At 40.6% G+C, this 26,206-nt stretch overlaps 1 protein-coding gene across 4 annotated transcripts in view; it reads right to left on the minus strand.

The window, feature by feature from the left end:
* The window catches only part of acot7 (acyl-CoA thioesterase 7), a 59,285-nt gene that overhangs the window by 18,767 nt on the left and 14,312 nt on the right, over window positions 1-26,206 (minus strand). For 2 of the 4 annotated variants that reach the window (XM_004554092.4, XM_076878315.1), the window contains exons 4-7: window positions 16,383-16,474; window positions 15,972-16,086; window positions 14,873-14,887; window positions 14,221-14,307 (exon numbers count right to left, since the gene is read on the minus strand). In XM_004554092.4, the coding sequence (XP_004554149.1) occupies window positions 14,221-14,307; window positions 14,873-14,887; window positions 15,972-16,086; window positions 16,383-16,474 (309 nt within the window). The remainder of the gene's footprint in view (window positions 1-14,220; window positions 14,308-14,872; window positions 14,888-15,971; window positions 16,087-16,382; window positions 16,475-26,206) is intronic. The other 2 variants (XM_004554093.4, XM_004554090.4) reach the window with 1 other exon arrangement.

Below are 26,206 nucleotides of genomic sequence, written 5' to 3' on the forward strand. Positions count from 1 at the left end.
ATTACAGTCGTTATCAATGACTGGGTACTCAGTCTCAGCCCTGCAGCTATTCCAAAGTGCAACAGTGAAGTCTGTTCTCTGTGAGAGATGAAACAACAAAAGCTCAATAGCCTCCTTTTAAAGTCAACAGGAAGGTGTGCATTTGATTAAGATGTAGACAGATTTAGTGAAAAGTATCACATTTCAAACAATTCAACAACAAAAAAGTTTACAGACCACCTTTTCACTTGCAAATAAATCTTGGAAATAGTCTGATGTACAAGAAAACAGTTTGAAATCAAAGTTTAGAGATTACACGAACAACACGCAACTTGGCAACTTGTGTCAAATGCAAAGGAAGCAGTTGTTAGTTGAGCTCTCGCAGAAAGCAAGTGTGTGGCTTAAAATGAACAGAAAAAAATAAAGAGGATGGCGTCTGCTTGTCTGTTCTGTTAAAGAGTGTGTGCACTCTGTGAAAGAGTGTGTGCACTCTTTCACATGTGCTTTTGTGCACCTACGCTCATTTGAAGACAGACGTACCCTCCGCTAGACACTCCGGTTGCCTCAGTCGTTCCCTCTGAGCTGCTTTTTGTATAGCTTGTGTTACAGCAAATCAATAAGTGTGCTTTCTGATTGCTGATTTGGCTCCCGAGGGTTCATACCATCTGCACTGTGTAGCTCTGTTTGTGACAGCCAAATGTGTGGGAGTACAAACAGAATGTACCGCTTCTCCAAAATGCAGCATTCACTGTAAAAAGTGGGCCCACTGAGTTGATTAAGAACTAAACACGCTATTACTGAGACATGCTCTTACCCCAAATCATGTTCAGAGAATAATGGTCATTTTATTTACCGTCCCAGTGTCTGCAAAATGACACTGTCCAGCTAAGTAGAACCATTACAGACTGAAACTAGTTCATGACTTTCCAACAGGACGTTTTAAAATAGAAAATGGATTAGCGCTGACTCTGATGTGTGATTATTTGGTTCAACTCAAACCCAAAACAAAAAACGGCTGATTGATTAAGTATATTTGTCAAAAGTGCTCTCTGATTGAGGCTGATGATATGACTACATTTAAGGAAATGCTGTTGCCACACATAAATGGGACAATAGTATGTTAAGCTAAAAATTATGTCCTTAAATCTGTTGCAAAGTTGTTTTTAATTGGGGTTTTCTTTTTTTAAAGCAACTTTTTTTTTATCTTGTTTTGTGTTTTGCTTTGTTTTTGTTTTTTTCATTTCTGCTATGTTGTGAAAATTGATGGGATCTCACCTAAGATTGAAAATTTCCCCTGGGTACAAGGCACAGCAGGCTACTACAATTCAAAGCCTGTAGCGGTCGTGTCTGAGCATGTAACACTTAATGGAGATGGATCCTGACCTGAACAAGATGATAAAATTGAAAGTAAATGCTGCATTACATCAAAGTGGTAAACTTCCCGACTTTAGTTTGTTAGGATCCCCCTCTAACTGAAAGTTCCTCTCAGCTCATTCCATTTTATCTACCAACAAATTTAATCATTACCTTATAAAAAAAAATTCAAAAAGGGAGACAATAAAAAATTTTCATAGTACTGTTTGCATGCAAAATAGGTCACATAATCACCCGGCTCTGCGGTTTTACTCCATCCTAACATTTATAACAACTTCTAGCTGTTGTTTTGGATTTCAGCTGCATTTATTTTCTCCGTCTCACAGCTCTGATCGATGTTTTTAAACAGAGGAAGCAGCTGTTTTCAGGAAAAATCCCCCACCCAGGACTAGACTACATGCGAAGTTAGTAACCGGCTCATTAACAGAGTAAAGCATTTAACAGCAAAAGGCCAGATATTTCACTGTTACAGAATCTGATCTGAAATATCAGTTTCTGTAAGTAGATATTAAAGATTCTACACATAGTAAGTAAACAGCTGTCCTTCCCTTTGCTACATTATGTGTTTTATCATTTAGGATTTTAGGAAGACTTTTTATTTAAAGGTCATTTCAGTTTTTGAATGATGAGCTTCTTAGTTATAATAATATTGATATTTGGCTTAGCAAAATCTTGCTTCCCTGACATAAACTGATAACCATCCAGGCATCGGGCTGTTTTTCAGCTGTTAATGAACTGCAACATTTTATGTAAATCTTTTCCACTAAAGTTAAGGCATTTGGTAGTGAAAAGATAATTTATTGTATTATACATCAATCATACACTCAGATTTGTTACAAAGTTATTACAATTGAAGCTGAAATCTGGGAGTAGAATTTAAGGCAGCAATCTAACTGAGCCAGATAAGCAGTAAGTAGATAGTGCAGCTCCATTTTCTATATTAATGTCTTGTTTGTCGTCATTTCAAACAACAAAGTATCTGAGTCGGAAGCAGCCATGCGTCAACAGATAAACCCAGAGACTTCTGGCGGCTAAGAATAACTACAAGCACTTTTTCGCTAAAAGTTTAATGACCTTGCTGAGAGGCAATTATGAAGAATCGTCAACATTATCTACATTTTTAAAATTCGTTAAGTTTACGTTTGTTTTTTTCCACAACATATGCTTGTCAAATTACAGGAAAATGCTTTAGCACTTCCCAGACTAGTTCATTAGCATTACTCATCAGCAGCAGTAAAGTTATAGGCTGTATTTACTTCAGAGCGCTGCTATTAAATTAAGTTGTTGTTGGGGAAAAGCAGTGCGTGCCAGTGTGTATAAAGAACATGGGGGACGCTAGGACCCCAGTTGTTTTATTAAAAAGCTGACCAGAGCTACAAAAAAACCAAAAAATTTTGTAACGTGGACAGGACATGATGGATAGAATAGAATAGAAAGCATTAAATACAGAAAACATTAAATATATAATAAAAACATGTTTTATACACATAAAATCAATAAGATATAACTTCTTTCATATAGCCCTTTACTTTTTCATCTGCATCCTACTACATGCCACGTGTCGCCTATTTAAAGTGCTTACTTACTGTGTATAGTTCCTTATTAATCCAACATTTAAGCACATAAGTGGCTGTGTAACATGTGCATGAAATATGCAACTTTTAGTGTACATGAACTACATGAAAACGTACATAGGAGGAGCATCATGGACAATGCATTATTGACACTTAAAGGTTCACTTCTGTCTGGCAGACATTTTTTGTACTAATTGAAATAAATTTTAAAAGCTAATTTTAAAAAAGCTAAACTGCAATTTTGGTAAATGCAGTGTCTTATTTACTGTCCACAGAAGAGACAACAGTCAAAATCAGGTAACTGCTGACAACTCATTTTAGCTGCACATATTCCACATTTCTTGAACCCAAATAAATGCTTGCATATCATTTATTTCTTCCAAGATCAGCTTGGATTCCCGAACTACCAAGTGCAACAAAACCCTATGACTACAATGTTGTGCCACATCAAGTTAAAGACTGCACTGTCCTTGGGGACCAAAGATGCTTGTCTTGATTAATCACTACCGTCAGAGGAACTGCTAATGCAACTCCTGCACAAATCTCTCTGTACAGTCAATGTAAAAGGTTAAAGTGAGGCTCAATGTGAGACTGCAAAAGAGGACATGCAAGGCCAAGTCAGCCCTGGGCCTGGCGTTACACATTCACAGAATGACATGGCACACTATGACTCTCCCTTTGCCGTAGGGTGGGAACACAGAAGGCGGGAGGGGGAGGGGCAGCGTGTGTGTGAAGAGGAAAGACAGCTCACTCCAATGGGAAAAAAAGGGCAATTAGCAACAAAGTCCGTAGTGCAGCCCAGTTTGCCACGGGGCAGAATACCTCAGTGATTAGATTCCTTGTGACGATTTTCCCAAATCTTCACGGACAATGCTCTCCATAGGCAACAGGCACAATGAGAACAATGAAGGAAGTCTTCCAGGCAGCTCTTGTTGCCCATCAACTCTCTGTACTAACTTCAAGCATTTTTAATTAGAACCAGCTCCGCACATTACGCAAGGCACCCATGGATGAAAGGCAGAGACATGTGAGACCAAAGGATATCGACAGCAAAGCATGAGAGACCTCAGCCTCTCTTATGCGTTCTCTCATGGCCTCCTATACTCACCCCTTCGATAACTGCGTCTTTATTTTTTTCTGTCCTGCATTTTGTCTGTCCTCATCTACAGCTGACAATTTTGTCCACAATTTTGCCCCCACCCCCCAACACGTGCTTTAATCATGGACAGTATCAAATGGTTCAAACTGCCTCCTAATGAGCTGTTACTATAGAAACAGCTCTTGTTAACATTACTGCCATGCAGCAACCCACCCACATCTTCTTACAAAGTCCCATACGCTACATTTTTTGTATATTTTAACGTTCTGGGTGAGCTTTATTAAACAGCGTGTGCCTCCTAAAAAATGCTATATGTGCTAATTACAATCACGGTCATAGTTACCATTTACCTGATGCCACAGAAAATGACTCATAAAATTCCTGTAATGGAATTTCTCTGAAAAAAAAAAACCAAAACATGTTTTTCGATAAAGGGATTCGCCACCTATGAAGGTGTGTTTCATCTTCTCCTGTCAATTATTTTTCAACATGTAAACCTTGGCCTTCATTAGAGTGATTGACATGGCTGCTTTCTGTTAAGAAATACCTACTAATTAATGGTAAGTAACATACAAATAAAATACTAGGATTTCATTCACCAAAACAGCAACATAGTTTGGAGGACAACCATAAAAATGGATACATGTAAGATTTATTATAATTTCACCTGGTGAGTTATAAAAAACAAACTTATATGAGAGGGAAACTATCTATAGAGACTAAAGAGCTTTTTGAGGAGCTATAAAAAGTTCAGTTCATTCATTTGTAAATTTGGGCATTATAAAGTGGAGGTTTCTGGCCTGTCTCAAGCGGCCTTTCCAGGAACTACAGTTTTTGATATTTTCATCTTTCCTTAATTCATAGTTTTCACTACTGCGCTATTTTGTTTTATCTGTATTGTTCCTTTAAGATGCCTCTCTGAGTACCTTGGTTGTAATGTGGTTATCTTACTAACTGTTGCTTTTTTTATCAATTCAAAACTGTTTAGCTAGTCTTATTTGACCTCCAGAGAGCTGCGTTCAGTGTGTATATTTTGTCTTTTTCGGGGCACTCTCTTCTAATCCCTAGAGATGGTTGTGTGGGAAAATCCAAGTAGATCAGCAGTTTCGGAAATAGACCAACAACTGCTGAAGTCATTTAAATCGCATTTCTTCCCTTTTTTTAATGCTCGGTTTTAACCTTATTGGTTCATCTTGATTATATGGGCATACCTGAATGCACTGAGTAGCTGCCATATTAGAGTTTTGCTTTGACAAGCAGTGGAGTAGGTGTACCTAACAAAGTGGTCGGTGAGTGTGCGTATCCATGTGAATTGGACATACAGACTGGATCAGCAGAAGACCATACGAACTGGACAGGAAACCAACTTTAACAAGAGACAATTGGCTCAAGTCACTTTCCTATTCCAAAAAAACAAACCAAAAAAAGCAAAAAACAAGATAAACACATAATACACTATATATTTGTTTGGCAATTTTTGAGCATGGACATGCTTTAAAATTGACTACACAAGTTAATGAATCGCCTCTTTTTATTTTCAGAGAAAGTCTGACCTGCTTAGACCCCACAATTAGTGCAACTTATAGTTGAGGTATATCAGCAGAATTCAGTTGAGGGGGCAGAGTGACTTTATTGGGTAGGCAGAGATAAATAAACTCACATAGGATCCAACACAGGCTTGTTATACCAGTCTATCAGCTTGTGATGCACTGAATCAATTTGCGATAGTTAAAGTTGGTGCATTTTCTCTCTTCTATTGATTTCAAGATATTGTTTAGCACAATTAAACCAACGCTTCTCTAACACTACTCCCTGCTAATGCCTGGTTTTAACATCATGTAGCTCCTGTGCTTTCCTTCTATGAATATGACCATAAGCAGTTTCAAATATTTTACTTGTAATTTTTTAAAAGGTTTTTGTAATGCATGTGTTTTTGAACAACCAAAGAATCCTTTCTTTCATATAAACCTGCACAGTATTGGAGATCGTCTGATTGTTGAGGTTTTCTCTGAATTATTGTAGGGTCGTTGCCTTGCAATATAAAGCACCTTGATATGACTGTTGTTGTGATATAAATAAAACTAAATTTGAAATTGAACTTAATTATAGATCAAACTTGATTTAAAATCAGGATTAAATATTTGCTTTCTTACTGTGATGCATTGGTTTAGCTCTGCAGGAGTGGTTTTCTGAGATATCATTGATGTTTTTTGGTTTTGTTTCTTTTTTTTCTTTTTTTTAGAGATTCGGAAAGCGAAAGTACCTGTGCACAGAACCACAACGTGCAGATGCACACATTAATTGGTGGCATGAGAGACATTCTGTCTATTAGCAGTCCACGATTTCTTCATAACATGGCATATGCGTGGACAAACATTACAAAACACAGCTTACAGTGTTGTCTTTTTATTTTTCTCTCGCTTTGTTTTTTTTGTTCTAGTTGTTTTAATCGGGTAGCAGTGGTGTCCACCTGTGGCAATCAGCTGCTGTTTCCATAGAAACAGGTGGCACGCTTCCTTAGAACACAATGGGTGGAGGGAGCGGGCAGAGAGAGAAGGGAGAGAGAGAGAAGGGGGGCAGGATATAATAAGGAGAAGTAAGCAGATGGTAAAGGATAAGCAACAAAACAAAGAAAAGTTTAAAAAAAAAAGGAAAAGGAAGACCTTTCACCATAGATTGTGAAAGCACCAGAACTGCATTTCAAAATCCACTGATGTGTTTTCTCATTTATTCCTGGCACTATGTAGTCATGCATATAGTTTTGGATTTGTGTGACTAATTTTTGAGACATCTGTCTCTAAACCACCTGCTGGGATGAAAGGAACCAACTGTGCTTCTCAAACAGTGCTCTATATCACCACATACCTCAAAGGGACTATATTCCTCAGTAGAAATCAGTTTTAAAAATAAACTTTTGAAAACATATTGGAAGTTTGTTGAATAATATCCAAACTACATTGCATCCGCATGCTAGAAACCAAAACAGGTCAAGAGGTAATTGATTTATTTAGGAAACCAGCGGGCCTTCCTCAGCTGTTAGACATGGCTGTTTTAGGGTCAGGATTACCAGTTGATCTAGGGGTGACATAAGTGGTTCCAGCCAATCACGTCTAACAACTCAGGAACACCCACTCCTTTTCTGTACAGACTCCTTACCCAAGTGGAGAAAAGACTGTAAGGTATTGAGAGCGTACACCCTGGCTCTGTGACCTCACTTGGTTATGTAAACAAATTAAGTGCAGTGAAGGCAGCAGAAGCGAACAACAGGGAACACTGCCTAACAAGCAACGGCATGTACAGAAAAAGTCGGCAGCGTGTGCATACGTGCATTCTTTTTTTTTTTTTTTTCTTTTTTTAAATGACATCAGAAACAGCAGTATGCGACATTACGTGATGGCAGAGCTTCAGTTCATCCTTTGTCATTTTTTTTTTTTTTTTTTTTTTTTTTTTTTTTAAATAAATAGGACAGGGGGAATGAATGAGAGAAAGAGGGGGAGAGAAAGAAAGAAAACCAAAGGGGAGAAGAGACGGTGAGAAGGGGGGGGAAGAGAGAGAGAAAAAAAAAAAAAGAACTCCTGGGTCACCTGTATGGAGAAAAAAAAAAAAAAACAAACAAAAAAAACAAACAGAGGAGACAGCAAACAACAAAGAGTAACATAATAATAGAGAAAACAAAGCATCATCACAATAAACTAGCTAGTCATAGATATCAATATTTACTAAATAATAAACGATATTGTGCAGCACGCAAGATAGACAGCGCACAGTGTGCTTTGAGGCAGCAGCCAAGAAAGCTTTAGTCCGCGTCTGTGAATACCCATGTGTGCATACCTGTGTGGATCAGCATGCTTGCATTCCAAAGGTTTCTCCATGTAATGATCTGCTAGGGAGTGTGGGGGGGCCACAGCCCCGTCCTCCAGGGTGTGAAGCGGGTATGGAGGAGATCACAACTCCAGACATCCAGAGGCCCCCAGAACACAAGAGACCATGGAAGACCAACAGAGGGGCAGCCGCGCCACTGTTCCAGTAAGAGCTGAGGAGAGTCCCAGATGAGGGCTCGCCCAGCAGCCGTGGAGCAGAAGTCAGGGGGAGTTGCAGTGACGCGCCCGTGAGCTCCGCCGGCCCCCAGCTGTGCCTGAGTGACCGAGCCCCAGGCCGAGAGGCCGGGGGCACCCCACCTCCAAAGGGGCCCAAGCGAGCCCCAGGCCCCAGGCCCCGACAAGCGGCCGCCAAGGAGTGAGCCGGTGTGTACCCGGACGCCCACCCCCAGACACAAAGAACCACCAACACACCGACACCTGAGGGAGTCCGCCACCGGCAGGGGAAGTGGTGGTGGGTGGAGATAGGCCTCCAAACCTTGGAGGGCCTGAGGTGTCCCCAGAGAGGTGGCGTCTGATACCCAACCTGACATATAGACACAGACATACAGGCACACACAGACACAAACATCCATTCCCACCCTCATGCTCTCATATGCACTCACTCCACACTCAACCAACGTGGAGACAGACATAAAGAGACGCTGTACACACAATCACACTCCCCAAGCGTACTCTACAAACCGGGTCTAGGTACCCTTGCCCCTGGAGGGGGGAATACGTGCGTTCTAAATGACCTGCATGCTTGTTCCACATTTGATTTTTAATTGGGCAGAGTTCTCAGCAAACCCTCTTAATTAAAAAGGCAACCGTGACACGTGCGAGACTTATATGTCCCACCTTGCTCCCCCGCCCCCGCTGCCCCGTCCTGTCTCCTTTTCACCTCTCTCTTTCTCAGTCAACATCTCTCTTCTGCTTCTCTTCCTCCTTATATATACTGTGTCTCTCTGATGGCCTCTTTACATAGCTGACCTCAATAGAAATGTCAGCATGAGGCAAGAACATCGAAGCCCAAACAATATATCTCAACTGATAAAAGGCATCTGGTCTGCGCTGATAAAATGCTGTTTTTTCTTTTTTTAGAAGGGCAGCCTGAATGCCTTCTAGTAAGAGTTTGCTTATTATAAGGTTGGAACATCAGATAAGCAGATTTTTGTTGTTACAGTTGGCTTAAACATCAAATCTGACTATGCTACCCTCGTTGCGTTCATTGTTCGTCTTGCCTTTAATCTTAGTTCGCTTTCTGTTTGCACAGTGCTTTGTTTCTCTTTTTCTCTAAAGTACACTGAAAAAAGGTTGTTTTTAGGGGAAGTGTGGATAAAACCCAGCAGCATCCAGAAGGAAACCAAAAAAAACTAAAAAGATCTGTTCAGGGTTGTACAGACACAGATTTTCAGTTATAATACTATTAAAAAATAGTTTCGCTACATAAAAATGGTTGAATTTTTGAAGCAAGAAATTTTAACATGCCCGAAATCCACACACCTCAAGTAGCATGAAGTACAGATAACAAGCACATGTACCTCCTGCTACAAAGAGCTCCGCTCACTGTTTCAGTGGTTTATTTCCTGCTTCGTTGTTCAGCATTTTGTTTTTTCCCTCATTGCATTCCTCCTCATAACACCAGAGTGCCGTTATGCAAGTAACACAGAACGACAGCCACCCAAGTAGTTACTTAAGCAATGCAACAGTGCACACATGCACATAAATGTTCTCCATTCGCTTAGGACACCAAGAGCACTAAAAGCAAGAAAAATGCTTCTCAAGGACGTTTCTCCTTGGATTAAATCAGCAGTTCTTCGACTGTGCCTCTGTTATGCGGGGGGTTAAAGGTAAAGTCAGTCGTGCTAATCCAAGTGCTTATTTTTACAAATTCAGCAAATAGTTTTTCATGGTCCACAAGCTGTCTGTTCTGTGTGCACACTACAATAACAGGGATAGTTTTTGCACAAATTCCTCTACAAATGGGAGAAATAACTTCTCACTCACAGACCTCATAGCTTTAGTCACAGCTTTGTGTTCCATCAAACTAATAACAGGGATCCTTCACACTCAGAATACTTCTATCAATCCCTGCATGCTTTCCATGAGGGTTAATTCAGATACATTTAAAAACACCTTTACCTCCTTTTTAACCTGCTCAGGTGGAATGGTAGCTTCCAAAGCATATCTGACTTTAAGTCTTTTCTTCCCTGTTCATAGGGGAAGTTTTTACCCAAGGAAGCAATTTGTCATTGTCTTGGGTTTTATATGTAGATTCCTTTTTCATTATTATCCTCCTATTATAGTTTACTTCCTGTCTTCCTTTCCTTTTCCACTTGTATGACCAGTCCCTTCTTACCAGTTTGTCCTTGAAGGATTTTGTCCAAATTCTTCTTGTATTTGATCTGTGTTGCTTCTTTCTCTGTCATTATTATTTGTTCTTTCAGCCTGCCTTTGTGTCCTCTTATATGAACAGACACTGTTACTGTAAGAACAGACTCAAATATAGCACTGCTCATGGAAAAGCTCAAGGAAGAACAATGAGCCCAACCAGAAGAAATGTTCCTTTACAACAGTGTTGGTTTTGAGGATTGTTTCACGTATGCTTTTCTGCATGTTTCCAGTAACCCCCAAGCTAGGGCTAATATGAGGCTGAAAGTATAAACCTTGAGCCAGTCTCTCCACTTGATCTGCTAACTTCAGACAGTTGTTTACTTGGCAGAGCATTGAATCTGGCAGTTACCCATCTGATCCTGCCCACCAAGTTTTCCTGGAGCCACTCTTTCATAACCCCCTGGGTTATGAAGGGGAGTAGAAGCCTCTCCTGCTTCTAAATGTGCTGGACCAGCCAATGCTTTTCCTGTCCTTGAGTTTTTTGCCAGTCCATTTGACCCTTCTAATTTACAAATTAACTAGCAACTATTTCTGCATATGTGTCAGCTGAGGTTTTACCTGTTCTCAATCGCAGGCAGTCAATATCTGCTGTGTCACGGTGTCTGCTTCTGAGGAAAAAGTCCCCTTGCAGTCTGCCTGTGGATCATCAGTGCAGTACCTAAATCAATCTAACAGCTAACTCTCACTAATACTTGATGCTGTGCTTGAGTTCTTTTCTGTTGCTTGTTTGACAACATTATATAAGATGTATTTTTTGGTTCAGCAATGAGAAAGAGACATCCATTTGCCATCTAAGACTGGAACATTCCTCTTTGTTCACCTGCACCTAGAGGTTAAAGTGGGACGGAACGATCCAGAAAAGCATTCCTGCGCCTTCAGTTAATGAGTAATTACATCTGATGGGCTTCATGTCCTGCAGCTATTGCCACCGAGGCAGTTAAGTCACCCAAGGGACCTGCGTACATTTCCTGCAACATTTCAAATAGCTCAACAAATATGAGCAGTTTGGCACACAGTGGGTCTCCTACTTAAAGGTATAGTTGTTGTATTTTCCAGGCCAAAAAAAAATGCTAATGTGTGTTATTTTACTCTTCGCGAAGGGGAAAGATGTAATAATGAAAGGGCTAGACATGAAGATGAGAGACTATTGTCAGTGCACAGCAGAGCACAGCAGGCTAAACTGGGTGATTTGCAGTATTGTTTACAGTTTTCAGTGATGGACTAGATGCAGTGGTGCAGGGCAGAGTGCGGTCTCCATGGTCACCATTAGGTAAGGTCATGGGTTGCAGTAGAGACATTATAAGAGACAGAAATGACACTAAATTTATATGAGAATTTTTCAACTGCAAAGATGGTGGCAGATACACCTTCCAGAGGAAAACAGCTTTTAAACCCGTATTTGTGAGATAAGTTGGCAAATTCTGAACCGATATTCTGCGCATGCAGTTTTTGTTTTATGTTTAATGTTAATCAAAAACTAATCTAGATAATCTTTCAAAATAAGTGTGTTTAGGTATGGCTGCAGGAATCGATTCTAGGTGCCCTTTTGAAAGAGTCATCGATTTAAATTTAAACCAATAATGCTCTTTAGCAGCACTTGCCAAATACTACTTTTATGCTGCCTTTATACAGGCTAGAAACTGGAAAGTAGCCCTGATGGTTGATGGTTGATTTAACATATGTATGGAAGAACTTAGCTGGCAAAATCCACAAAGAGCGTCAAGCCTGAGAAACAGACTTATTTGTTATGGAGTCATTTCCCTCCAGTGCACTGGTACACCAGTATTTATTGTTCCCCCACCTGCAAAATCCCACTTTAACCTCCACCTACACAGAACCTACACAGACATGGGTTACTCTGCCTTTACTTTAACACAAGCATTAACACCAAAAAACAAACACAGTATATATTATATTATATTTATGTCTTTCCTTGCTGCTATCTTCTTCTGCGCCTCTAAATCTGTCTCACTTTGCCCAAACCTGTTTGCCTTACTGTATGTTCTCCACTCTGAGCAGCTGTTTCATCCTCCACAACTCCCTGCATAATTTTCATACTGTACTGAGGCAGTGAATGGGCTGACCTGTCCCTGCGTTGAATACTAAACAGCATGTCATTCATGCTCTTTGTTTTACTTGCGTGAGAATGACAAAGAAGTCTGACAGACGCAGATGACAAATGGCAGACGGCAACTTGAAAACACTGAGCTCCGAAATGGCTTGTCAGCAGCTGTTAGTGAATCAATCACACAGTGTGAATAAAACTAAAAGCACTTTTAAAATTTCACTTTCTACTGATTTGAGCAAATAGCAAGTTTTGGTTGTTTTCTTACATTATCTTTGATGTGCACTCACCAGCCTCTTTCTTAGGTACACTTGATCAACTCAATAAACGAAGTATCTTATCAGCTCATTACATAGCAGCAACTCAGTGAATATAGGCATATCAATATTTGAGTATCAGAAAAGTGACTTAACTAACTTTGAACGTGGCACAGCTGTAGGTACTAAACCACTCATCTACTGGGATTTTCCCACACAACCATCTCTAAGGTTTAAAGAGGATGGTCTGAAAAAGAAAAATATCCAGTGAGTGGCAGTACTCTGGAAATGGTCAAACTGCATTGAATTGATAGTCAGGCACCAGTAACTCAAATAACAACCAAGTTATAACCAGGACATGCAGAGGAGCATCTCTAGAGACGCAACAAGCAGTGAAGCCGTGGGCTGTAGCAGCAGAAGATCATACCGGGTGCCACTCCTCTCAGCACTGAACAAGAAACTGAGGCTAAAGTTTGCACAATCTCACCAAAATTGTACAATAGAAAATTGGAAACATGTTGAATTCTCATTTTCTGCTGCAGCATTCAGATGTTAGGGGCAGAATTTGGTGTCAACAACATGAAACCATGGATCCATCCTGCTTGTTTTAGTGCTTCAGGTGATGGTGGTTTAATGGTGCACGAGATATTTTCTTGGCAAACTTTAGGCTCCATCATTTAAATGCCACAACCTACCTGAGTATTGCTCTTGATAGTGAGCATCCTTCTATGACCACAGTGTACCCATCTTCTGATGGCTGCTTCCAGTAAAATAACAAACCATGTCATAAAGCTCAAATCATCTCAAACTAGTTTCTTGAATATAACAGTTAGTTCCCTGTATAGAAATGTTCTCCACAGTCACCAGATCTCAATCCAGTAGAGCACCTTTGTGATGTGGTGGAACAGGATATTCACATCATGGATGTAGAGCCAATAATACTGCAGCAACTGTGTGATGCTGCCATGTAAACATGAACCAAAATCTCTGAGAAATGTTTCCAACACCTTGTTGAATCTATGCCATGAAGAATAACGGCAGCTCTAAAGGCAAAAGGAGGTCCAGCCCAGTACTAGTGAGGTCTACCTTATAAAGTATCCAGTGAATGTGCATAGAATACAGTAGCATCAGCTACTGTTGTGTGTAGGCTCTTCATACAAATGATTAGTAAGCAGCAGTCAACATCCGACCCATTCATTCATGCAATATAGCTTTGGATGCGAAGAAAATATATATGCTTAAGACTGGATTAAGGCTAAGAGGAAGTATGAAGCCTTCATTAGTTCGAACCATGTAATGCTATGTTAATTTGCCCTCTTTGATAGTGTGAAAATGTATTTCTATCTTTAACAGCTTAATAATTTATTCTATAAATGAAGTTTCAGTCATGACTAATGAGTCATGTGTTTAATAACACTGAGTTTATAGAAGACACATCTAAAAGCCAGACTGTAGTTAACCTAAATCTTCATCAAGAATTTAGTGTGTTTTTTCATGTCCCCTCATGCTGTAGTATAAAAAAATGCTAAATGCTCAGCTCTCAGATACATATTAGTGTATGAAATTAACTGTACAACATTTCATCAGTGAATGTATCTAGAAAAAGAAATAGACTAACCTCCATGAACATAGTCATGTAGTGTACAGTCTGAAGGGCCCACCAGATGAATCAGACTCGACTGGCTAAAGCCAACAGTGTGCTTTTCTGCAAGGCAAACAGACAAACACACATTCAACAGAAAAATAAAAAAATAATAAACAATTTAAGGTAGAGCTTGACGAACAGGGCCATCGTATCATTCAATATAAGCCATTTACCAATATATTGGTACTGATATGTATAACCAGCAGTGACAAATTAAGATTTGAAACAGAAAAGAAAAGGGAAGGATGGGAAAAACACCCTTCGGACATGTTATGTGGAGTGGGTTTGCAGAGTTTGTCCACCAGAGGGCACTCTTGCAACTTCCCCGTTGGCAAGGCACTTAGCAAAGGCACATACACAACTAATCCACAATTTTACTGTTATATTGTGTTAATAATGACTCAAAAACAAGTGCACATAATAAATAAACAGGGAATTATGTTTGTTTTGTGTTTCTGAAAGAAACAAATCTGTCTATCTGTATCAGTCTTAAAATATGTCTGTATCGGTCAGCCTAAAAAAAATTGAATTCATTTAAAAATAAAATGTGTGAGCAAAGCAAGCCAATGCCAACAACACCTTCATGCATAAATAGATTCTGCCATGCTACTTGCTGATCACATACCTTTTGGTGGATCCTCTGATGAAGCAGCGTGACAAAATTAGGGAATTCGATTAGAGTCTTTACAGTTTTAATATGGATGAATACATGTATATAGCACCTAATGATGAATACAATACTTTTAATGCACACCCGTAAATGTAGAACACATGACCACTCAATCCTACAACATGTAAACAAGAAGCAGAGGCCTGACTACTTATAGAAAATACTACAAAAGAAGAAACATAAAAGTAGAAGAAGAAAATAAAACAGATGTCTTTGCCTGGACATTTAGTGAGAGTGGTGCTGAAACTGGTGAGATCAGAGTGTGAATGTTAGATTGAAAGCACTTAAACGGAGAAATAATTGTTGGTATGAATGGATGAATGAGCCATGTTGTGTGAAGCACTTTAAGTCATCAAGTGGAGTAAAAAAGCGAAATATAAGAACCAGCCAATTTGCCATTCGTGTGTGAAGACAGTCAAAGTAAAACACATACTTTAGTGGCTCTGAAAAAAATCGGCTTAGGAGGTGTCTTTAAAGCTAACTCAAGAGGGTATCACCCCCTGCCAGAGAAAGAAAGCCTCAGAAATGAGAAAAGAAGTGCCCACGCAGCAGTGTTTCCAAATGGATCCATTTCTGAGTTCTTCAAGTGCTCTTGTGAGGATGCTAGGGCCCACGTGTTTACATGTTAAATGTTTAAATGTATTCCTGTGGACGCGCTCTGAGAGCACTCCAGGGATTCTTCACTTGCTTGATTTATCATTGTTTTATCTTGATATTCAGCAATAATATCTCTGTGTTTTAACTTTGAAAAAAGCATTTGCTTTTGACTTCCTGCTGCAGCTCAGCATGAATTCATGGTGCCAGCAGTGAAAATACATCAAAAAACTAATTGCTTCTCCCGTCACTGCATTAATTGGGCAACAACAAAGATGGCTGTACAGTATTTTTAGTATTTTTATGGCATACTATTAGCAAACCCCATGAGGGAGGAAATGGAAGAAATTTCACTCATATCTGCATCATCACTGAAAACTTGTAAGATAGGGAAATGACTTCTATAGCTGTGGTTTTGTATCTGCAAACTGATATGGGACCCTGAGCTTGAATATATTACCTGGGTTGGGTGGAGATGGCATCATCTCTTCAGGCCTCGCCTTGGTCTCCAATCTCTCCATCTTCTGAGCCTCATAGCGCTTCCTGCCCTCCTCCTCTTGTTCAGCACTAGCATACTGTAGAAAGAATATATTCAACATGCTGAACACTTGTGCATAGATCCACTCGAACACCACTCTCTGCACAAATGCACGAGGAGTACAGCAAAGAATTGCAACAAGCAGGTATTCAAAACAAAGATGAGTGAAAGGGACTTTTCACATTGTTAAATGTCAGTCATTTCTATCTTGACCATATAGCCTTGCTCGTGTCATTTTAGATGTGGGGCTGGGGGAAGGTGGGTGGAAAGGTCACTGAGACACAGAGAAGCTGCCACAATTTTAAGATGCAAGCAATTTGAGTTTCCATGTACCTTGATGGGTGGCACCTCCATGATCTTGTCAACATTTTGCAGAGAGCAGGGGACGTACCACAGCGCTGCCTTGTTGGCCAGCTTTTTGGCACCTGCAGTCACAGAGAAAAGGTTGAGTACTTGTCCTAGGGAAAATGTCAGGGAACGTGTCATTTCTACCAAATGAAGAAGCAACGTTTTTGTGACCATAATCTAATTGGCGAGAAATTTTGACATCTTGTCTTTCAAATAAAACAACAATGGAGCAAAGAATTTTGAAACGGCTGTTGTCAAAACAGACACTTTTATTAATACCACAATAAAGGCCACTTCAGTTTTTAACAAGTCAATTGGCGCTGCCTGTTTGCAAAAGATTCGTCTTTCTTGTGAAAAGAAAAGGAGAAGAAAACACTTTGTGTTCAAACACAATAGTTGTTGCCTGTTCAGAAAACAAGTACTCACAGTCACGTAGCTAGCTAAGCCCGGCGTATCTGTAAATCCTGAATTTTCTGCATTTCAGTGTTGTAATTATGAAACCAATGAAACCATGGCAACTCATTCATCATCAAGTGTCTGCACAAATATGTATGTTGGTTATACCACAGTGTAATGCTTTGGCAGTTGGAGGCTGTAGCACTGACTCTGAATTCCTACAGAAAATTCAGAACGAGATGATCAGAAAACAAAACTCATAGAAGTCACATTACATCGCAATCAGCCAGCAAGGTTGTCATAGTGATATATCTGTTCTACTCTGCCCACACTTTTTCACTTAATTTGCTAACACACACAGAGAGAGAGGGGCTATTTTAGGTTGGCGTTGTTATGGCACGCAGATTAAAGGCAGCATCGGGGCAGCAGGTTGAAGTGAAATTACTGTTTTAAAGGGTTTTTTACCTACAATATCCGATTAACTTTTCAGCTTTCGAGCTTTGAAGTCCTTTTTGAGGCCTGAATGAGCAAAATGTTTTATTGAACGTCTTGCATTTTTATTACGATAACTTGAGTCAAATTTCATAAATGTGCATGACCACAGGCTTAAAAATAAGGCATCTTTACAGCCTTAGAGAAAATATGTCATTTAATATGTGTCTCAGCGGTGAACCAGCTGGGATCTTTGCATGAGGACATGTGAAGTTAAGAGAAGAGAGCTGAGCGAGCAGCTTTTAACAGGCTACTCCTGGGAAAATAGCATTTGCATTTTACACCCGAGTTAAAAACTGTGCAGACAGCCAGGCCTCGTTGCCATGCCAACCATGCTTCTTTCCTCCTCCTCTCATTTGTGCCCGCCTTTGTCAGCAACCAGGAAGTTGCCCACAGGAAAAAGGGAGGGATATTTACATATCCTTGACTCTACCCAAGACTGAGTGACTCTACTCTATTATTAGCTACTGATGGACCTTGAAGTGAACTGTGTTTAGGGTGGTGGGAGAAACGAGAGAGAAGCGAGAAGGGAAGAAGAAAGGATGGAAGAACCATTCCCAGTACGACTGATGCCCTTTTTGATCGAAAAGGAACCAGATAACCGGCTTTGAATTTAAAATCCCTCTACATCAAATGGAGACAATGTCAATGTTTGACCATATCCTCGTCCAGGCTGCAACCTTTTATCCTTCACAGTTCATCTACTGAAACAGCACATATTCTTTTGCATCACGCTTACAGGCATAGCACATTTTGAAGGCAAGACAAATTTGAGGCAGACCTTGAAAATACAACAGTTTCACAATGTGCCCCTTAGGGCTAATTATTAGATCTTAAGATAACTCTGCATGCTTTTCTCAGGGACACAAAGTACACATATGATCCCATGCAGTGAAAGTTGTTTATTTTCACTGTTTCTTCAAGATTTTTATGTGCAGTATCAGAAGAAGCAGTCTATGTTCTGCCAAAAACAAAAATAAATTATGCAAAATCTAAAATATACCCTCAGCGCAATTAGAAAGCATTTAGATAACTTTACTTTAGCATTTGTTGTGTATAACGGGGACGTAGGTTAGCATTCACTTCACAACAGGGAGTGTATGAGTTTGAGCCTTTCTGCGGTTTTTTTTACTGTGTTTGGTGATTTTCTTTGCACCCCAGTTTGCTCCCACAGTCCAAAGTACTGCATGTTAGATTAAACATTGATATGTGTACTGTAGGTACAGATATGAGTAAGCTAAAACTTTATGTCATCTGTGAGACTGGAAAAGTGCAGTGGACATGTCAGTTTAGTCCTAAAAGTAGCAATTTATGTAATATAAATCAGTAGGTTTCCTCATATGTAATATGGCCCCCTTGTTAAAGGTATATTTCTTTCTGTCACAACATCAAGGAATAAATAGTGCCCTTAAAGCTGTAAGCTAATGATAGTTATATGAGAGCAGATGGGTGCTGGTGCTGTACGTTTTACGTCCAATGGATTTGATTAGTCGACTAATCGCAAAAATAATCGGTGACTAGTCGACTATCAAAATAATCGTTTGTGGCAGCCCTAATAAATATATAGTGCTACCCTTCAGCCTCCTAGTAGACATACCTGTGTTATAAATGTGAAACTGCTCTGATTTTCAAAAAAGTTGGCCTCTGACCTTGAAGTCAAGGTCACTGAGATTTAAGCTTCACAGAGATTTTCAGCAGATGCAACCATGGTATTGATTTGAAAATTCTACACAATCACAAACTTGGGTGTCCACAGCGCCTCGCCATATACCAAAGATTAAGAGGTGGGGTTTTTTTTAGGTTTTTTATAAAGATTACAACACAAATAACAATTTTTAAATTGTTATTTGTGTGTGTTTTAAAAAAGAAAGAGGGAGATTGTTAACTTGTTATTTTCTGTTATATCGCGAGAGTACTGTTGCCTGCGGTGTGTTGTTCTTATTGTGGGTGAGCGGAAAAACATGACGTAAGGAATAAAGTGCTTGAAGTGAGACTATGACGTTGTGTATTTTGACTTTACAATATTCTTTTATTCACCATATCACTGAAATGTGGGAGAATCCACTGCAGAAAGATCAATGCTTTAAGTTTTAATGATCCAGTCAGAAAAGATGATTCTAAAAGTCATCAACTGACTCCAAAAGCCCAGATCTGAACCACCTGTCTGCTGAAAACAAATGCACCAATCAAACAGAAGCCTGAATTTCATGGGCCAATCGGAATGCTTGATCTAGTTGTCCAGGACTAACTACTGACATACTATTACTCTGTGGCCAAACCCTGCCAAATCTGCCTCGGTGCACCTGTTGAACGACTGCTTCTAAATCCAAGACCCTAACTCCCATCAAAATCATTTTCAAACGGTGACGATCCCGAGGACCTGTTCTATACAACAGTGTGTTCTTCATGTTCCTGCTGTCAAAACTTTGGCCACAGGAGCAATTTAAAAAGTGGGGTCTTTCCTGCTGTTGAGACAAACTCCTGTCTGAAAATATAATGTATTTCTATGGGTCGGTTATCCCTCCACTTGGATCCACACAGTTTAAAAATGTTTACATCTCTGAGCTTTGAAAGACATGCTGTTGGAAAGACAACAACGATAAGATAAGATAAGATAAGATAAGATAAGATAAGATAAGATAAGATAAGATAAGATAAGATAAGATAAGATAAGATAAGATAAGATAAGATAGAACTTTATTAATCCCTCGGGTGGGTTCCTCTGGGAAATTCGACTTCCAAAAAAAAGCACAGCAACGACCGAAGTTACAGTTACAGAATTGTTATATAAAAAAAAAAAAAACACCCAGCACGCCCCTGCGGGCGGTTTATCCTTCAAGCTCAGGTCCTCTACCAGAGGCCTGGGAGCTTGAGGGTCCTGCGCAGTATCTTAGCTGTTCCCAGGACTGCGCTCTTCTGGACAGAGATCTCCGATGTTGTTCCTGGGATCTGCTGGAGCCACTCGCCTAGCTTGGGAGTCACCGCACCTAGTGCTCCGATTACCACGGGGACCACCGTTACCTTCACCCTCCACATCCTCTCGAGCTCTTCTCTGAGCCCTTGGTATTTCTCCAGCTTCTCGTGTTCCTTCTTCCTGATATTGCTGTCATTCGGAACCGCTACATCGATCACTACAGCCATCTTCTTCTGTTTGTCTACCACCACTATGTCCGGTTGGTTAGCCACCACCATTTTGTCCGTCTGTATCTGGAAGTCCCACAGGATCTTAGCTCGGTCATTCTCCACCACCCTTGGGGGCATCTCCCATTTTGACCTCGGGACTTCCAGGTTATACTCGGCACAGATGTTCCTGTACACTATGCCGGCCACTTGGTTATGGCGTTCCATGTATGCCTTGCCTGCTAGCATCTTGCACCCTGCTGTTATGTGCTGGATTGTCTCTGGGGCCTCTTTACACAGCCTGCACCTGGGGTCTTGCCTGGTGTGATAGACCCCAGCCTCTATGGATCTTGTGCTCAGAGCTTGTTCTTGTGCTGCCATGATTAGTGCCTCTGTGCTGTCTTTCAGTCCAGCTTTGTCCAGCCACTGGTAGGATTTCTGGATATCAGCCACCTCCTCTATCTGCCGGTGGTACATACCGTGCAGGGGCCTGTCCTTCCATGATGGTATATATATATATATATATATATATATATATATATATATATATATATATATATATATATACATATATATATACACACACACACACACACACACACACACACATATATAAATACAGAGACAAATATAAATAAAATATACAAAGGGGATAAATAGAATAAATAGGAATAAAAAATAAAAATACAAGTGAATTGCACATTTCAAGTATTGAGTCTATTGCACTGTTGACTATTTACAAAAAGTATTGCACAAGGTATTGTACAGTGAGGTGAAGAGGCACTACAGCTTAGTTGTTCCCCCCTCCTTTGTCCTCCTGTTTCCTGTTTCCCCTCCCTCTCCCCTCCAGAGAGGAGTTAAACAGTCTGATGGCGTGTGGGACAAAGGAGTTTTTAAGTCTGTTAGTTCTTGTCTTGGGGAGAAGCAACCTGTCACTGAACAGACTCTTCTGATTGTTTATGGCCGTGTGCAGAGGATGCCCAGCATTGTTCATAATGTCCAGCAGTTTCTTTAATGTCCTTTTCTCTGCCACTGTCACCAGAGTGTCCAGCTTCATGCCGACCACAGAGCCAGCCTTCCTGATCAGTTTCTCCAGCCTGGATGAGTCCTTCTTTGCTGCGCTGCTCCCCCAGCACACCACAGCATAGAAAAGTACTCCAGCAACCACCGACTGGTAAAACATCCTCAGGAGCTTCCTGCAGATGTTAAAAGACCTCAGCCTCCTGAGGAAGTACAGTCGGCTTTGGGCTTTTTTATACAGGTGCTCTGTGTTGCATGACCAGTCCAGTTTATTGTCCACCCACAGCCCGAGGTACTTGTACTTGTTGACCACCTCCACCTCCTCCCCCTCTATCTGAACCGGCAGTGGACCTTCTCTGGACCTCCCGAAGTCCACAACCAGTTCCTTAGTCTTTGAGGTGTTGAGTTGCAGGTGGTTTGTGTGACTCCATGCGTGAGGGTAAAATGATGGCTGTAGAGCAAACACTGTGCACACAGCAGCAGTTGAAACCAAGGTTATTATCGTTAACGAAAACTAACGAAATAACAAAAACTAGAAGTGAAAAAACATTTTCGTTAACGGAAATAAAAATAAAATCAAAAAAAGGAAAACTAACAAAAACTGTAATGAGTGTTCACAAAACTAACTAAAATTAACTGAATTTATAGCAAAAATGTGTTTAGTTTTTATTGATGTGTGCGTGTCATACAATAGTCAAGGGTGAAAATGAAGTTTAATTTCCAGATTTTTTTCTTGCTGTCTAATTATGCCAGCAGGTGGCAAGTACGTTAGTCGAGTCGTCTGTGTTGCTGCTCCGTCCACGCGCAGAATCGTGTCAGGAAAAGTCGGGAGAAAGCGCCAGAGTCCAATTTGGGATTACTTTGAATATGACTGTGTTTTGGATAAAGCAAGTGTCTTGTAGTGGAAAGAGACAAATTATGAGGGACATTTCTAAAGGGAAAAAAATCCCACAAACCTTAAAGTGCGCTTGAAAAGCTCACACAAGAAGGCTCACCTAGCTTACCTTGAGAAGGTAAGGGAGCACACTCAACCCTCATCCCCAGAAACAGACGCTAACCCCAGGCAAGGCAGCGTGATGCATCCCGAGACAACAGGACTGGGATATCTACATAACTGTGTGAGTCAATTGCCTTCAAAAAGTTCATCAATTCACTTGAACCAAAAATTATGAACACCCGGTGCTGCAAGAGTTAATAGTCTCATTGGGGCCAAGATATACATTTTATAGTTGCCTGGTATCAATGGTTGTTCATCTGCCTTTATTTATTTATTTATTTATTTAAAGAACCCATAGGTGGGAATGTGAGTTGTCTGTCTCTGCGTGTTAGCCCTGCGACAGACAGGCGACCTGTCCAGGGTGCAGGGTATGGTAGCTGGAATAGCAACATACCCAAGGATAAGCAGAAGAGAATGACTGATATGATGAAACTGGGATTTTGTTACACTTAATTATTGCAAACACAACTAAAACTGTAACTGAAACTAATCAAAACTAAACTGAAACTAAGGATTTTCAAAAAAATAAAAACTAAACTAAACTAGCAAGCAATTGGTAAAAACTAATTAAAACTGATATAAAATTGAAAATCTGAAGTCAAAACTAAATAAAAATAAAGACTAATGAAAATTGCAAAACTATTAAAACCCTGGTTGAAACACACGCTTACCAGCATTCACACTAATAAAGAATAACAGTGTTGTCATTGTTGATTTTGTGTCTTCACCCTGAGTCCATCTCCTGCCAAGCTGCTGATGAGCTGACCGATAAGTAAATCTTATCCTGGATCTTATCCTCTGCATCCTTACCCTATCACCTCTGCGTCCCATAGGGCGCCAGCCTGCCCTGTTGAAACACTATTTTTTTTCAGTGTTTCAACTGAAAAAAATAGAATGCCTTTGATCCTTTGTTATGTCATAATCTTGCTGAGAGGCAAAGCCCATAAATAGGGGCTTTGCTCTGTTAAACTTTAGTGCTTAACGGACGTAGACCTGACAGCAACCAAAACCCTTTTGGAAAGTTTTGAGAGAATTTCACGTTTCTCAGCAATTCACCGATCAAGCCGACACATTCCACCATGTCAGCTAACCCATCCTTCAGCTCAGATGAGCTTGAAATAGTTAAAGGGAGCATTTTGGGAAACCACTACAAGGTAGAGGCTTTCCTTGGAGAAGGGGGCTTTGGTATTGTAGCTAAATGCCGTGATACCAAAACCAACCAAGCTGTGGCTATTAAAGTCAACAGGAACCACCCTGATACTCTGCAACAGGCAAAACTGGAAATTTTCATCCTGGAGCAGCTGAGAAGGTTGGATCCAGATGCCGCCAACATTGTTAAATGGAACGGCTTTTTCCATGACGGAGAGCGGGTCTGCTTAAACTTTGAAATCCTTGATCAATGCCTGTGGGACTACATACGGGACCGGAAAAACCAGGGTCTCCCCATAAGCGAAGTTAGGCCAATTTTACATCAACTCACAAATGCCCTGTCACACCTGGGCTCTGTGGGAATAGTGCACGCTGACCTCAAATCTAGAAACATCATGGTTGTTAACCGCCATGAGTCTCCCATCAAAGTCAAACTTATAGACTTTGGCCTCGCATGTCCTGCATCTGCAGTAATGCCTAGTGACCGTGTGGGGACGGTTGGTTATAGTGCACCTGAGGTTATGCTTGGCCTTCCTTATAATGAAGCAGCTGACATGTGGTCTCTGGGGCTGGTAGCTGTGGAACTTGGTACAGGGGTGCCTCTCTACCCTGGGAGAAATTATTATGATGTTTTGAAATTCATCATACAGACCCAGGGACAGCCACCAGATCATGTTCTGGACTCTGGCGTGTACACTGAAGACTATTTCATTGAAGACAACTACAACCAACAGCGCTGGACATTTAAGACTGACCAACAATTTCAGTGCGAGACAGGATATGAGTCCCTGGAGACTCGATACATAAAACTTACGCGTCTTGATGACCTCGAACAAGTAATGGTGTTTAGACGAGGACCTGAAAATGGCCAACGTTTATTTGTCAGCTTAATTAAAGGGATGTTGGCCTTGGATGCACACCAGCGGATAACACCCTCGGAGGTTCTCCGGCATCCCTTTTTCAACCCTGGCCTCTCTAAGAGGTTCCCTTGTATTGACATTGAAAGACCATACAGAATCAATCTACAGCATGGCCTCCTCCACCTTGGACAAAAGTGACAAAAACACAAACTGGGGTTGGAAAAGGGTATTAACAGCACTGGAAAAATTCATTAAGCTGCTCCAATAATGATCACTTTGGCTTTTTTCTTTTTTTTAAATTTTCACTCCCCCCACCCCAACCAGTCGCGGCAGATGGCTGTCCCTTCCTGAGCCTGGTTCTGTCGAAGGTTTCTTCCTCTTAGAGGGGAGTTTTTCCTTCCCACTGTTGCTAAATGCTTGCTCATAGGGAATCGTCTGATTGTTGGGGTGGCCAAAACTCTAGGGGAACTAGCAATTCTTGTGAAAATTTAAAAAAAAAAAAAGCCTACCAATATTCAAAGCGGAGCAGCAGACACCTTACCATCACATCAGTCCTTCAATCAGACCAAAAACACCATGTTAACAGAAATAAATTCAATACAAATTGGAAATAAATTGCCTAATAATTGTTGTTTTTGATTGTTTATAAATATTAGGGCTGCCACGATTAATCGACTAGTCACGATTACGTCGACTATTAAAATCGTCGACGACTAATTTAATAGTCGACGCGTCGTTTGAAGCTTTGTAAGATCCCAAAAGACGTAGGAATAAGTAGTAGGATTTAAGAGTGTAATAACGCACTGAAACAGAAGATGGCAGCACTGCATGTACAAGGATGCCAGCTGCCGTTAAACCCCGAAGAAGAAGAAGTTGTGTCCCAGAATTCATAGCGCAGCCCAGGTTGTCACTACCCGATCCGTACCGGAAACCCGATCGGTACCCCGCATGCGCGAAAGGTTTCTACTTCCGGTCGTAGCGTTTTACGATAGTTATGGGTCAGAGTATCTGTTAAAATGTTAAGAATAACAAGTATATCTTAAAATGTTTGCAATAATGAAGCATTTCAGTACAATGTAGACAAAAACGAAAAATAAAAAGAAAGTTACGGATCAGGACTCCCCGATCCTTACTGCGCATGTGTAAAGTCTGACCGTACAAATCGGGTCTACCCGATCCGTACCGCGCATGTGCAGATGTTTTCTTCTTCTTCTGTTCGTTTAATGGCAGTTTACTCCCCAGTGTACGAGGATACCGCCACCTGCTGACCGAGCGAATAAACCCTATTATAAACTGAATTATCGTCATTACAAACGTGTGTTAAATCTGATTTAGCGATAGTCGAGTGTGTTTATGCTTGTCTGTGAGGAGAGGATTGTTGGAATAGTGATGATGATGTGCGCTATCACTGTCAATTGTCAGTAAACACTTAATCTGGCTGATGAATCTACACGTGAGATATTACAAAGTCTGCATTATTAACTCTGTAATTAGGCGCCATTCTTCTTATTTTACGGCGCTGTTGCTCAATCGGGGGACGCTCTCTGTTGAGGAGAAAAGCATGAATTTCTTTGTATACGGATTATCCATTGCTTAAATGTCCCGGGCAGTCGAAAAGGAGGCAGAGCTGTTGAGAAATGCTAGGAGCTAACTGGGCGCTAACCGTACCATTCAAATATATTGAATGTCGCAATGTTGGCAAAGAGAGGAAGTGACGTAAGATTTGCGCATGCGGGGTACCGATCGGGTTTCCGGTACGGATCGGGTAGTGACAC

This window comes from Maylandia zebra, linkage group LG20 (assembly GCF_041146795.1).
Source record: "Maylandia zebra isolate NMK-2024a linkage group LG20, Mzebra_GT3a, whole genome shotgun sequence".
NCBI classification, from domain to species: Eukaryota; Metazoa; Chordata; class Actinopteri; order Cichliformes; family Cichlidae; genus Maylandia; species Maylandia zebra.